Here is a 13,876-nt window from a genome sequence, read left to right as displayed (position 1 = left end):
GTTAGAGCCTGTACCCTGCAGTTCTGATCTAAGCTATGCCAGAGTCCTGTGACTGTGAGCAAGTCACACACCTCTCTGCCTTAGCTTCCCCATCTGCAAAATGGAGATAACACTTACCTGCCTTACAAGAGCATTATGAGGATTCATTAATGTTTGTAAAGTACTCTGCAATCCTTGTGGGGAAACGAGCTATGTAGGTGCAAGATATTGTTATGATGACAATGGCAGCTCAGTTGTAATTTAGATTTTATAGGTTTGTCGTGGGTATAGTTGTATTAATCCCTCTGGAATTCTAACTACTGTGTCTTGTGTGCTTAAATAATAGCAATGCGTTGTTTCTCTGGGTGTGTAATAACTATCTTATGTGGACTAATGATTATAATATTTACATAGCGCCATTCATTCTGACACATCCCAATGCATTTTACGAACTATATGCACATGGCATCACTGAAATGCAGCCACTTCTGGGGTGGAGCTTGTCAGACAGCATGCTGCATAACTTTGGGGTTGGGGATTTTAGCCAACGACTCTGAGATGAATCTTTAAATTAAGTTCCATGGGATCGTAAATGTGCATGCAGAGCAGGCAGGATTTTAATTTTTATGGTCTTGTTTAAAACATCCCTGCACACTAAACTTCATGGAACTCAGTGTTATCCCCTTCGAGGTGATGAAGGGCTGAGTTGACTCTGTCAGGATTCAAACCTGTTGATCCAGGGAGTCTAGGAAGTGTTCACAGTTACTGATAAGATCAGTAAGCAGCCCATTTCTGCTGTGGGTCACTGTCTTGAGGAAATACCTGGTAGTATTTCAGGGTGCTTGTGGGTGGAAGAGTAAAATATATGGTGGTATACTCTGTTTACTGCCAAGCTGTCCTTAGCTTTTTAAAAAATTGTCCGTTACTTAAGGAAGTGTAGCATAAGATTCACTGCTGTCTTCTGGAGATGAGCTGATTAGCAGTGGATTGTGTATATTGTCTGATGTTTTCTGCATTAACTGTAGAATTCCAAGAAGGGAACATGGATCAGCCCAGCGGAAGGAGTTTCATGCAAGTTCTTTGTGAGAAATACAGCCCCGAGAACTTCCCATATCGTCGAGGTCCTGGAATGGGGGTGCACGTCCCAGCAACGCCACAGGGATCACCTATGAAAGGTAGGGTTCCTACTGGAGCTGTGCATACAAGGGCTTGAGGGCAGGATCATTTCATCCCATAGCTCGGGGTTCTCAACCTTTTCCATTCTGCCCCCCCCCCCCCCCCCGCCCACATGCTATAAAAGCTCCCTGGCCCAGCTGTACCATGACAACTGTTTTTCTGTATATAAAAGCTAGGGCCAGCATTAGGGGGAAGCATGCAGGGCAATTGCCCGGGGCCCCACACCAAAGGGGGCACCGCAAAGCTAGGGTCCTTGGGCTTTGTCTTCAGCGCCGAGTGATGGGGCTCAGTGCCCCGGGCTGAAGTCCCGTGTGGCAGGGCTTTAGCTTTCTGCCCTGAGCTCTAGCGAGTCTAACGCTGGCCATGCTTGGCAGACCCCCTGAAACCTGCTTGCAGCCCCCCAGGGTGCCCCAGACTCCTGGTTGAGAACCAAGCTTTCCACTCATCCAGGAGGAAGAATCCTACTGAATTACAAAACCAAATAATCACACTTGTGTTGCTGTATGGCTTGTATCACTGTTTAATATGTATACTGCAGTAGGGCCCATAGTCCCCAGTTAGGATCGGGGCACCATATAGATGCACGCTACTAGCCTGGCATTGTCCACAGCAGCCACTTGAAATTGAACAGGCTTACAGGATTGGATCAAAGGTGCTGGGGCAGGTTTCTAGGCACGAAACTGGGAGCCAAGAACTCTTGATTTGTAGTGCCCAGTCCTCCTCCGCGTCCTCTCTGACTTTGGGACTATTACTTCACCTCCATTTCCTCATCTGTGAAATGCGAACTCCTGCTCATTTTAGTTGCTCAGAGGTTAATTAAAGCTCTTAATTACTGGCAAGAGGATAGTTGCTGAAAAATTAGTTTGACTCTCCCCACCCCACTCTACAGTCAGTTTGAAAGAATCCTGGCCCAAGGTTCTCCTGCCAATAAAGTAAAGCCCTATACAGCACTGAGATCCAGGGACGTAAACTCTGCCCAGCTTGTCCCTATTTCAGCAATTTTTCAGTGGCTGCAGCAATGTGTATTTGGCACAGGTGTCTTAAACATTTAAAATTGCTCTGGATTCCACCCAGCACAGCTGTTCTGTATTTTCTGGGCCCAATCCAGTAACATGCAGAGTGCCTTCAGCTCTGATTTGAAGTCTATAGCTGTTGAGGGGGTTTAGCACATCACAGGTTTGGGTCCTTGGTCCAGCAGAATCACAATGACTTCAGTCTTTTATGCTATGTTAGGTCGCTTTCCTATTTACTTTGGGATGCCTGTTGGATGCAGACACTAGGGCTACTAAGACATATTGCACCAACACCCTAAAGAAATGCCCCTTTCTCCTTACCCAATATCCTTACTGCCTTGTGGCCGATCCAGAGATGCATGTCCTCTGGTATAGGCATACTATTACAAACACACACACCTGAACTTCCTAGGATCTATAAAATAAAAATCCCTATTTCCAAAGGCTTTAGCTGGAACTGGATCGACTTTGCAACCTTCTATCTAATCTTTCCCCACACTCTGAGGTATTTGGATTTGGTTCACTTTTTATTCAGACAATTTATGGTTTGGGATTTAGCAAACCAGAGCCACCGTTCATTTGTTAAGCTCTTGCCCATCTCTAGTTGTGACTGTAGTTTAAATTCCCATTAGGTTGGTTTGTATCATAAGCAGCCCCAAAGGAGGATAAAACGAGGAAATTCACTGGGTGAAAATGACGATAACTGGGTTTGACAGCAGAGAACAAAAGTCAGAAAATTCAGTCAAGGACAAAATGTACCATATGTCACTCAAAGTTAATCTCAGTAGAGAATCACCTTAACAAAATTTTCAGTGTGCCCTCTTATTTATATAGATTGCTACAGAAGCTAACAAGAGGGTCCCTATCCATATGGTCTAGGAACCCCTGACATAACTTAAAAATAAATTACAAATAATACGATAATTACAGCTGTGTAGTTTAATATAATTTACCATCTATGAGCTAGGTAACTTCAGATCTCAAATTGACCTCCAATAATCCCCTACTCTTACAGTTCTTCTCTTGTCCAGTAATTTTAAAATACAGGAGGGAAAAGGGATTAGGGGAAAGAGAGTTTTATGAAGACAATCTCTTATGTTGTGCGTATGATCAGAAGATCTCAAAGTGCTTTACCAGAGTGGGTAAGAAAAAAATTATATTGTGCTTGACACGTGTATAATATGGTACGATTTATGCACATGCTGACTTTCCCTGTTGAAATAGCTTCTTATAAACCAAACATTTTTGGAGAGAATTCTTGGCAGTGGAAATTCCACCATGAGAGGCAGCATAATGTAGTAGTCACAACACAGAACTGGAAGTCAGTTTCTGTTCCTGGCTCTGCTTCTGACGTTTGTATCTTAGGGCAAGTCACTCATGACCTAAGTTTTCTGAAGTGCTAGGAACCTACAATTACAATTAACTGCAATGGGATGTTTGGGTACTCATCACCTAAGAAAATGAGGCTATTAACTTTTTTTGTGTTTGTTTCCCTGTTGATAAAATAAGCATAATAGCTGCATCACAGTGAAATTCTATTAAGCAAAGGGACTCTCTCAGGTCAAATTTAAGCCCAGGTTCAGTTGTGTAATGGTATACATCAACCAAGCTTTTATAAAACCTAAGATCAATACAAGCGCTACCTTGATTTGTTTTGTAAAAAATTCAGTGGAGGCAGTTTTTTAAACGAACATTCTTTTGCCATATTTGCCACTGAAATTTTGCAGCCTTGTGCTAAAAGTAAAATTGATTAGAAACTGACTGTAAACTGAAATGGAACTGACCCATGTGTTTTCGTTGAGATAGGTGAGAGAAAATGCAAACAGCATAAATCGTGAAATTACTTCCCATTCTTATAATTTTTCCCCATTTTAGCCATCTAAAATGGAGTTGGTAATACGCTTATCTGTTTTAAAATGTGTGACTTTAACCTGACTTGCTTGGCAAATGTAAATCATTATATAACTACTAAATTATTGATTAATCCTTTCCTTTTGCTGGATTTCTTACTTGTTTGTGTTCTTTGATGAGACTAAGGGATGATCTTCTATAGCTGGGAAAATATGAGGCTGACTGGACGGCATCTTGTTTCTCCCCCATTTCAGATCGCCTCAACCTTCCAAGTGTGTTGGTGTTGAACAGCTGTGGAATAACCTGCGCGGGAGAGGAGAATGAAATTGCTGCCTTCTGTGCTCATGTGTCTGAGCTGGATCTCTCTGACAACAAACTTGACAACTGGCATGAGGTAAAAGCGATTATGACTGTGCCTTGCTAAATAGCAGCAATAACTGCTGCTCTCGCTGTATTTATATTGCTAGATATGGGATCTTCTCAGTCATTTCAAAGTAGGTAAATGTGTCCATTATAGAGTGTTGTAGTTCACATTTGAAGATCATATTTGTTGCTCTGTAGCTGTCAAAGTAAATAAACTTGATCACTATGCCACATTCAGGGTATGTCTACAGTCGAAATGCTACAGCGGCACAGCTGTAGTGTAGACACTTACTACAGCAATAGGAGGGGTTCTTCTGTCAATATGGTAAATCCACGTCTCTGAGAGGCAGTAGCTAGGTTAACAGAAAAATTCTTCCATCGACCTAGCGGTGTCTGTGCTGGGGCTTATGTCAGCATAATTACATCCCACAGGGCATGACATTTTTCGTAGCCCTGAGTGATGTAGTTAAGCCGACCTGACTTCATAGCATAGACCAGCCCTCAGGCATTTAACTCACTTTCCTTAGTAATTTCTGAACTCGTCCTGCAGGTGAGAAATATACTTTCCTTCAGTGCAAAGCATTGGAACCATCATTCCATGCACCAAAAGGTTAATGAGGAATATGGATCACTAACAGAAGGAGTGCAATCAAGAGGGTTTGAGCAGAGGACTGGCAGCTGAGACTCCTGAGTCCTATTCCCAGTTCTGCCACTGATCCTGTATGATTTGGGAAAGTTAGAAATCCTCTCTGTGCTTCAGATTTCTCCTCTTCAAAACAGGATTAATAATACTCGTCTACCTTACAGGGGTCTTGTGAGGTTTAATTAATTAATGCTTGTAAAGGGCTTCGAGGTGCTTGGATGAAATGCACGACATAAATGCAATATAGTAGTAGTAGAATAATTAGAGTACATTAAACTGTCTTGTGTCCTCACCGGCTCACGCTCTGCTTTTATCGCACTGTTCATTACTGGAAATCGACATGAAAAAAGCTGAACTGAAACCTAACCTTATTTTTAAAAAAAATTATCTTAAATTAGTTCCTAATCACAAGTGGATATAGTATTGATGTAAGTCTTCTGACCACAGAACAGATCTGCTAGGCCAGGGACGGCATAGGCTTTCCCATGCTGCTTTTTGCTCAGTGCTTACCTGGAGGGGCCCTTTCTGTGCGTTAGGGTAGGAGTTCAGTTTCCATGGGGCTTGTTCAGAGTCTATGGCGACTGCCAATTTAAGAGTCCGTTTGTGCTAGCTGTGATGATGATCTTGTGGTGGCGTTCACTAGGAACAGGAGTGAGAGCGCCAGCAGCTCATTTTATGTTGACCCCTGAAAGTCCACCAGTTGGTAACTTAGTTTCCATCACTCTGGTCTGTTTGAGTGCTTATTTGTGGTTGTGCTCATTTTAGTTGTGAAACATGTTCTAAAGGCCTTAATCAGTTGAAAGACATGTACATCCATTCACCATCTCCCCCAGATGGTGCTCCCTATGCCTGTTTTCCCATTTATACAGCCTCCTCCTCTGCTACAGTTCCCCCAAGTCATTTGCATCACCCACTTCTTCGCGCCCAATCACATACCCCTTATATATTCTGCACCCTCGATACATATATCCCAGCTGTCCCCTTTTTCTAACCATTCACCCTAACTCCAAGCTACGCACATACGCACCTGATACATGCCAACGGAATAGCTAGCCCCAAGCACTGTTACATGTATGTTTGGATTGAATTCATAACCTTTCAACTCCAGCACCATGTGAGTAAGAAAGCTGGTACTGCCATAGATTAATGGAATCTAATAAGGAATCCATTGTGCATGTACAACGAAATTCTATCAGCCTTTTATTTTAGGCAAAATTGTGTGGTCTCTTCCTGGTGGAGAACAGTGGAAAAACTGAGCAACTGATCTGTGTAACAATCATACGCTTGAGGGACATGCTCTTGCTTCTCTCTGCCTAGAGAAAGGTCCAGCAGCCTTCTAAGATGCTGGCTTCTGTGACTTGCTATTTCTTAGGCAGGTATTCAGGTGGACTTTCTGATCTCTCCCAAGAGATATGCTTTCCCTTATCAAGCTACCGTCCGAGTGTAATTAAATGAACTGTTGAGGTGAATGTGCAATTAGCCAATCAATTGAGATCAGTGAATAGTTTAAGTATGAATTACAGATAGCTATCTAAAAGCCTTTTTTTTTTTTTGTATCCATATAATTTCTTTGGCTCACAATCCTGCTGGAGGATCCCTTTCTACAAGATGGAATATTATTGAATGAGGTCTGATTACCTCCTGATACGCTTCTTTCTCTTGTTTTTTTTTCTCTCCCCCACTAGGTCAGTAAAATTGTGTCAAATGTTCCTCACTTGGAGTTTCTAAACCTGAGTTCCAACCCTCTGAATTTGTCAGTTTTAGAGAGAACATGTGCTGGATCTTTCGCTGGTGTTCGCAAACTGGTGCTAAACAACAGCAAAGCTTCCTGGGAAACAGTCCATACAATACTGCAGGAACTACCAGAGTAAGCGTGGGGAGCATGGTATGGAAGGAGAAGTGCCCACTGCATGCAGACAAAGCTCAGAGCAGGAAAGGTTGCTGGGTGGGGGTGAGTGGGCTGAGCAGAGGAATGGGATTTAGTTTCTTTGGGACTTGGAAGGGTTTAACTCTTGCCACTGGGCCAACTGAATGTTTTATTGCATTTCTATATCTGAACTTGCATAGAGCTTTGCATAGGTGCATACGCACATTGAATAAATCTATATACTGGCATGAATTAATGATTATGGCCTTGATGATGCAGCATGTGACACTCTTTTCCACTCAGCCACGAATGAGTGAATGCAATGCACCGTGCTAATGGCTTTTGGCTGGGACATAAATCTGAGGTCCTGGTCAATTGTCATTAAAGATCTCATCACACTTTTCATGTGTTAATCTCAGGGTCCTGTCCAGTTTCCACCTTGACAGTGGCACTCTGCCTCCCTGAAATGCCTTTTCAGTTTCAATTGGATACCAGATTCCTCTTCATGCAAATTTGTAAAGAAATCTATTATTACAGTATTCTGCTTAACCAGTACACCCTTAATTGAGACAGCCACTTTGTTCCCAGGAAACCAATTTAGCCTACTGATAGCTAACAGTAATGATTGCTGCTTAAATTGGACAATGGTAGCATAAATTCTGTCTAATAGAGACATGTTCGGCCATTGCCAACGTAGTCTGAGAAAGATTTAATCAGATGTGAAATTCTAAGTTCCAGTCTTAGTACAGAAAGGTGGTAAATATTAAAATAAAAAAAAATCCACTGAGCATTATTTTTATTCCAGTTTCTTTATTCAGTAAATATTTCATTTTAAATGTCTTTAGTCGGTTTCCTTTTTTGTTGGCCTCTTATTTGGGATGGGAGGCTGCTTATCAGAGTCTTTTCCCAGTTAAAGGGATTCACCATTATTATTATTTATTTTGTCGTGCCTTATTTAAAGCAGTTAGGTAGCATCGCTGTCATCTGACAAATGCACACCACCTTTCACCCTAAAAGGAGTCACGTGAGTGGTAGATGACTTTTGGCCAGGAGCTTGGGGTTATAGTGTGTACAGTCTTTAATGTTCCTGGGGTTCATTTTAAATCTCTTTTACAACCTCCATGACTTTGGTGATGGGAATGTCCATAAATTTAATATACGTGAATGAGTTTTCAGCCTCCACTTGCGCAGTGTTGAGCCCACCCACGCCCAAATCGGTGCAAGGTGCAAACATTGCTAAAAAACAGCATGCTTGTTCAAGCTCTTTCGCTCGTGGTGTTTTCACCTGCAACACCTATTGGTTGGCCTTGGCCAATGGATTTTGTTGGGTATAAACTCTTAACATTTCTTTATGTGCATGTGTTAACCGTTTAAAGGTTACTTGTGAAACTATTCCAAAGAGTTGTCAGAACTTTTAGTGGGTACTGGCACCAGTGGAGTACATGCACAAATCTGCATGCTCACAAATGGTGTCTAAGTAGAGGCCTGGCTGAAAATATACTCCGGAGTTTGAAGCACTTTGGTAGCCATCCAGCTGAAAGATGCTATAGGAAATCCTATCTACACGGAGGTTTCAGAGAGTGCTGGGGCCCTTCATGTTTAAGTAATTCTTGAAAACTGTGTGTACAGGGGCCTCTAGGTAAGACCGTTACAATTTAACAAGAAGCCTTCAAGTAAGAGCATATTTCTTTCTGTGTGCAGCTTGGAGGAGCTCTTCCTGTGCCTTAACGACTATGAAACAGTGTCTTGTTCTCCAGTTTGCTGTCAGTCTCTCAAATTACTCCACATAACTGACAATAATCTTCAAGACTGGACTGAAATCCGAAAGCTCGGAATTATGTTTCCATCACTGGACACGCTTGTCCTGGCCAACAATCACCTGACAACCATTGAAGAATCAAATGATTCTTTGGCAAGGCTGTTCCCTAACCTGCGATCCATCAGCTTGCACAGATCAGGTGAGGTACTGAAAGCAGCATGTTCTTTATATTCCATGTGTAAATGATAATGCCTGATCTAAACCTTTGCTTTGGCAGAGGGGAGGAGTAATATTCTCATTTTGGTGCAAATTGAAACCTGTGCTTTAACAGGGTGGGGAGAGGTATGTTATTTTGCTAGTGGCGTCCTACATCTTTGCTAGAAATGAGCAGTTTGCAATCAGTATTGCTTCCTGCTGGCTACTTGTGTGTGAAGCAGATCAGAGAAGGTGGGGAAAGCACAAGCCTGTACAGTAGAATATCCTTGTTAGACTTCTGGGTAGCATAAACTTATTGGACATACTAGTGCCAGAAACTACAGTCGTTTTTGGTCTTGTCTACCCCAGCTTTTAAACAAAGTCGGAAAGCTCTTCATAAATGCAGCCCAAGCAGGTCTGAAATACAAGCTGTCTGGCTAGTGTGGTAGGTCACTAACTGGGCTAGAGAAAGGTCTAACGCAAGTCATACTCCCTCTAACCCCAAACCACACTACATGTGACCCTGATTTAAGGTTTAGGAATAACATTGAAGCTCTATTTCCTAATGGTGCTGATCTGAGAACACACAAACAGATTCCAGTCTGATAACTTGAGAAACATGTGAGGAGAAGACGATAAGCAAGACATCTGCCTACCCATTTCTGTTTCTTTTGGCTTTTTCTGCCACTTCTGGCGCTTTCTCGCTCTCTAAACAATGGTTCAGACTAAAGTGTCGACCTGCTGCTGTCATTCACACCCAAGTACACAAGATTCACTACAGTAGTTGAGCTACCATCCTGATGAGGACAAACCACTGATAGCAGTAATGAAAAACACAACTTTGCTATGGATTCCAAAGGTTGGCAGGTATTCTGTGCTCTCCGGCCACCGTGTTTTCAGGAAGAATACGTCAGAGTAGTTTGGAATGTCAGTGACTGAGGAGCCAGTTTGCATTCTGAGGCTAGGTTACAGTTTAATCAACCTCTAGACCCAGCGTCCACTTACAGGCACACACATTTTTATGTGCATTACTGGAGCACGCACAGGGAATCAAGTAGAGCAAACCCCATCTCCTGTGTTTAGATGTTAGATTCTTTAGCTGTACGTATGGAAGATGGTGTGCCAGAAGCTTTGGCATAGGCCTCCTTACAAATATGCCCCAGATACTTTTCTCATCCGAAAGCTGAGGCTGGAGAAGCAACTGGCATAGCAGTGAACACACTTTGTACCTCCAAGCCCCAATGATGGGTAGCTATGGGACAGATCACGGGTGCTAAATGCCGTTTGACTTCCGTCTCCCAGATGTGCGTGCTTCTTTAGCTGAATTTGGAAAACCTTGGAATAAAGTGCTGTGGAAAACCTTGGAATAAAGTGCTGTGGAAAAAAAATCTGTTCAATTATAGCGGTTTTCCTAGTGTTTGTTTGATCTGCTCATTCTCAAGAACTCTGCCATGGATTTCCTGGTGAGTTTTTGTTCCAGTTTGGCTGCCTGATAATCACCAGCAGTCATGGGCCTTTTTCCTCTCCCTAACTTATTAGAATCAATGCACATGTTAAAGACTCTAGTATAGATTCACTTAATGCATTATTGTAGTTGTTGTTGGTTTATTATAGAGAGCCATGGAGGGACTGAAGTATTAATAAAACCCCTTTCACAGATATCAACATGCTATCCAATGTAAGCACCAGGCAGTATCTAAGGTGCCACAAGTACTCCTCGTTCTTTTTGCTGATACAGACTAACACCGCTACCACTCTGAAACCTGACACCGTTTAGTAAAACTGCAGCTAACTACAGGAAAATAAACCTTTTAAATCAGACTTGAAAAATGCTGAGTCATTGAGAGGAGTATCCTGTGGGAGGCAGTTTTGCTGGGGTGGAACCAGACGTTCAGCCCCGTTGGATGCTATGCAGTACATTGATCTGAGGAGCCCCTGGTTGAACAGAAAGCCGAATGAGGACATAACCGTGAATTAAATCACACATGGAGGGGGGAACTTGGGGTATGGAGAGTTCTTGAAAACTGATCATTTAAAATCTTCTCCACAGCCGCTGGAGTTGTCAAAGTAACTATCTAAATAAAGGCATGACATGGAGTGAAAAGGTGTCAAATAGATGAAATGCACCACTGTATTTTGGATAGCTTTGGTAATTCGTTAGTTGAATTGAGACTACTGTTTGAAAGAATGTCGCCATGGTTCACTGGTGAAATAACAGTTATGGCCACTGCTGCAAGATCCCATATCTTTCAATTTTCTGGAGGATGAATAGTTGATAGTGATGTGGTCTTATTCACACCCTAATGTAAGTGAATTAAAGCATTAGACCGTACACTTCTGGGTTTATTACTCATTCCTCTGCCTACTTTAAATCATTTTTTTTAAGCCTTGTTTCTGCCTGTCCCAGTCTAATACCTGCTGTTCCTGCCCCTGCAACAGCTATTGTCTATTGATATTACTGAGGCTTTTGCATATTAAATATTGATGAACTTGGTCCTGCTTAAACCTGCTTCTTGTCTTGCTGGCTGCTGTGGTTTAGCAGAGATCTCCAGTGATTTCCAGTGATTTGAAGGTGATTGGTTTTCACAGGAGTTGTGATGGAACATCTCAGTGTGGGATGATGGGAGTTCAAGCAGATTTTCTTCTCAGAGCGGACACCTCCAGCAGTATAAATAAGCTGTTTCCTTTTCAAATGCAATTGCCTCTAACTGTTCGCTTTCTCCCAGGCACAGTAGCATTCTGACCTGCAAAGGCCAGGTTCTTGGCAATAGTTTAATTAGAGGATGAATATGACCCAGTTACCTGTCAATCATTTTCTGCTATCACCACCAGCTGAGTGGTCCACAGGTAGAAGCAGGAAGGGTTTTGAGCCAGTATCATAAGCTGTTACTTCTATCCCTGTGCGTGTGGTATGCACTCATGGCTGACTTCATTACCCAGGGAATGTATTTTAATAGCAAGTTGACTTGACAAGGATATTACACTTGACATGGAAGAAGGGGACAAATATCTCTCTTCAATATGCCCCGCTACACAAAGGAATTGCAATTCTGGTCTGAATGATTACTTACCTTCTGAGACCACTGCAGTCCCTGGAACAACAGAAGTGTCTGACCTTTACTTAATTACCTGACTTGGGTTTGCTTTAATTTTTTAGAGATGCTGATTTCCTTTTGTCTATTATAGTGGTGAAAACGTCCCACCAATTTCTAATAGAAGCGTGTAATACTTGGTATGTTAGACTTAACAGCTAGACCGTGCATGTAAGAAGCATCTATCTTCTGCCACTGCAAAAGGAAGCAAAGATAAGCATCAGAGTTAATCTTGAACACACAAGCAAATAGATTGTCACCTGATCCCCAGCTTTCCTCACAACTTTGCTTCAATTCTCAGAACCCAGCACAGATTTGCAGAAAGCTCATGGGAATAGGATACCTGCAGGTCACAAGTTCAAATCCAGACCTAGCTTGGTGTAGACTCTGAAATTTACCATTTGATGGCTGCGTGGTGGTCCCTGAAGTGACACAAGTCTGGCTTCAGCTGTACTAACCAGAGTCCTTTTTATCGAAATAGCCATAATAAGTTATGCTAATTGTCATTCAGCCAAGATGCCAGGGACTGAATAGGCCATGGAGATTGAACTCCCCTCTCAGAGATTGTCCCTCCAGACTGGTAGGACAGCATGGGTGAGCTAATGCTGCTCCTTCATGTCCATGAATAAAGGAATTCAGTCTCTAGCATTTCACCGGCAATGCACTGACTTGTCAAACAAACATAGATTGTCATTCTCCTGTTGAGATCCATGAAATAGTGTTAGGGTCAACTCGTATGCTAAATAACACACTGATAAATGGATGATAAAATGAACGAATTGGCTACACCTGTCTTGTGTGACCTTTGATATATTGTATATGCTCTATGTGTATATGTCTTTAAACAGCTCATTTCTTAAAGCAGGTCTGCATTGCTGGGAAGACATTGACAAACTAAACTCTTTCCCCAAGCTTGAGGAAGTGAGATTGCTTGGAATCCCTCTTCTGCAGTCCTACACCACCGAAGAGCGCAGGAAGCTGTTAATAGCCAGGTCTGGTGTTTCAGTTTGCTCTGCTCAGTAAAACATACTGCACAATTTTGGGTGGGAAATGAGGTGAAGTGTTTGTTAGGGGCACTGCTGATTCATGTGGTATGGATGCACTTGATGATTACCTATTCTGCTCATTTGCTCTGGGGCACCTGGCATTGGCTACTGTCGGAAGACAGGATACTGGGCTAGATGGACCTTTGCTCTGACCCAATATGGCCATTCTTATGTAATGTTAGCTGCGAAAGGACTTGGAACTTCTGCAGAATGAGAAGGGGACATGGAAGTGGAAATAGTCTAAATAGAAGGCTCCCATCATAGACGTTAGTCTGTCAGGAACAATGGGTACTAGTCCAAAGACTATTGACTTTAAAATGGGTCTTGAAGCAGGCCCTCAAAACAATTAGGTTATTTAGGATTATCTCAAATCTCTGAATAATACAGTCTTATTTGTCCATTACAAATTCTAAATACTTGTTTCAACAGATACAGAATCCACATCACTGGATATTTCCAAGTTAGACGCTCTATTGGGGAAATGTTTGTTGTATTGCTTTTCTATTTGTACAGTAAATATTGCTTTGAGAATGTTTCCACATTTCCAATCTCTCGTGTTTTAAATAGAACATTTAGTATGTGATAAAAGGGTAGCATCAAGGTCATGAAAACTGAGATTATGCCTCCTGGGATCCCTCATTTCCAGTGGGTGGGATACCTGGCTGTTCAGGAAGGTGGGTAAGATTCTTGGTTGGGTGTGCCCTAAAGGGTTAAAATGTGTAGCAACCCCTTTTGGTGTGAGTGAACTAAGTGCAATTACATATGCTATACTATATTACTATAAACCAATAACATACTGCAGAATAGTGCGTATTACTGTGTACCTGTTACAGCTGGTAGAAAAACGCTGTGTAAATATCCATGGAATATTTTGGATGAAACAAAGTTTTCA

The 13,876-nt window shown here is 42.2% G+C and overlaps 1 protein-coding gene across 5 annotated transcripts in view; it reads left to right on the top strand.

Annotated features, from left to right (window-relative positions):
- Window positions 1–13,876, top strand: part of TBCEL (tubulin folding cofactor E like) — a 36,544-nt gene that overhangs the window by 11,683 nt on the left and 10,985 nt on the right. For all 5 annotated transcript variants that reach the window (XM_074936853.1, XM_074936856.1, XM_074936852.1 and 2 more), the window contains exons 3-7: window positions 1,005–1,154; window positions 4,274–4,413; window positions 6,711–6,892; window positions 8,594–8,850; window positions 12,804–12,930. In XM_074936853.1, coding sequence (XP_074792954.1) covers window positions 1,005–1,154; window positions 4,274–4,413; window positions 6,711–6,892; window positions 8,594–8,850; window positions 12,804–12,930 — 856 coding nt within the window. The remainder of the gene's footprint in view (window positions 1–1,004; window positions 1,155–4,273; window positions 4,414–6,710; window positions 6,893–8,593; window positions 8,851–12,803; window positions 12,931–13,876) is intronic.

Source organism: Natator depressus, chromosome 22, assembly GCF_965152275.1.
Source record: "Natator depressus isolate rNatDep1 chromosome 22, rNatDep2.hap1, whole genome shotgun sequence".
NCBI classification, from domain to species: domain Eukaryota; kingdom Metazoa; phylum Chordata; order Testudines; family Cheloniidae; genus Natator; species Natator depressus.
The sequence above is the reverse complement of the archived record's forward strand: the minus strand, read 5'-3'. Positions and strand labels throughout refer to the sequence as shown.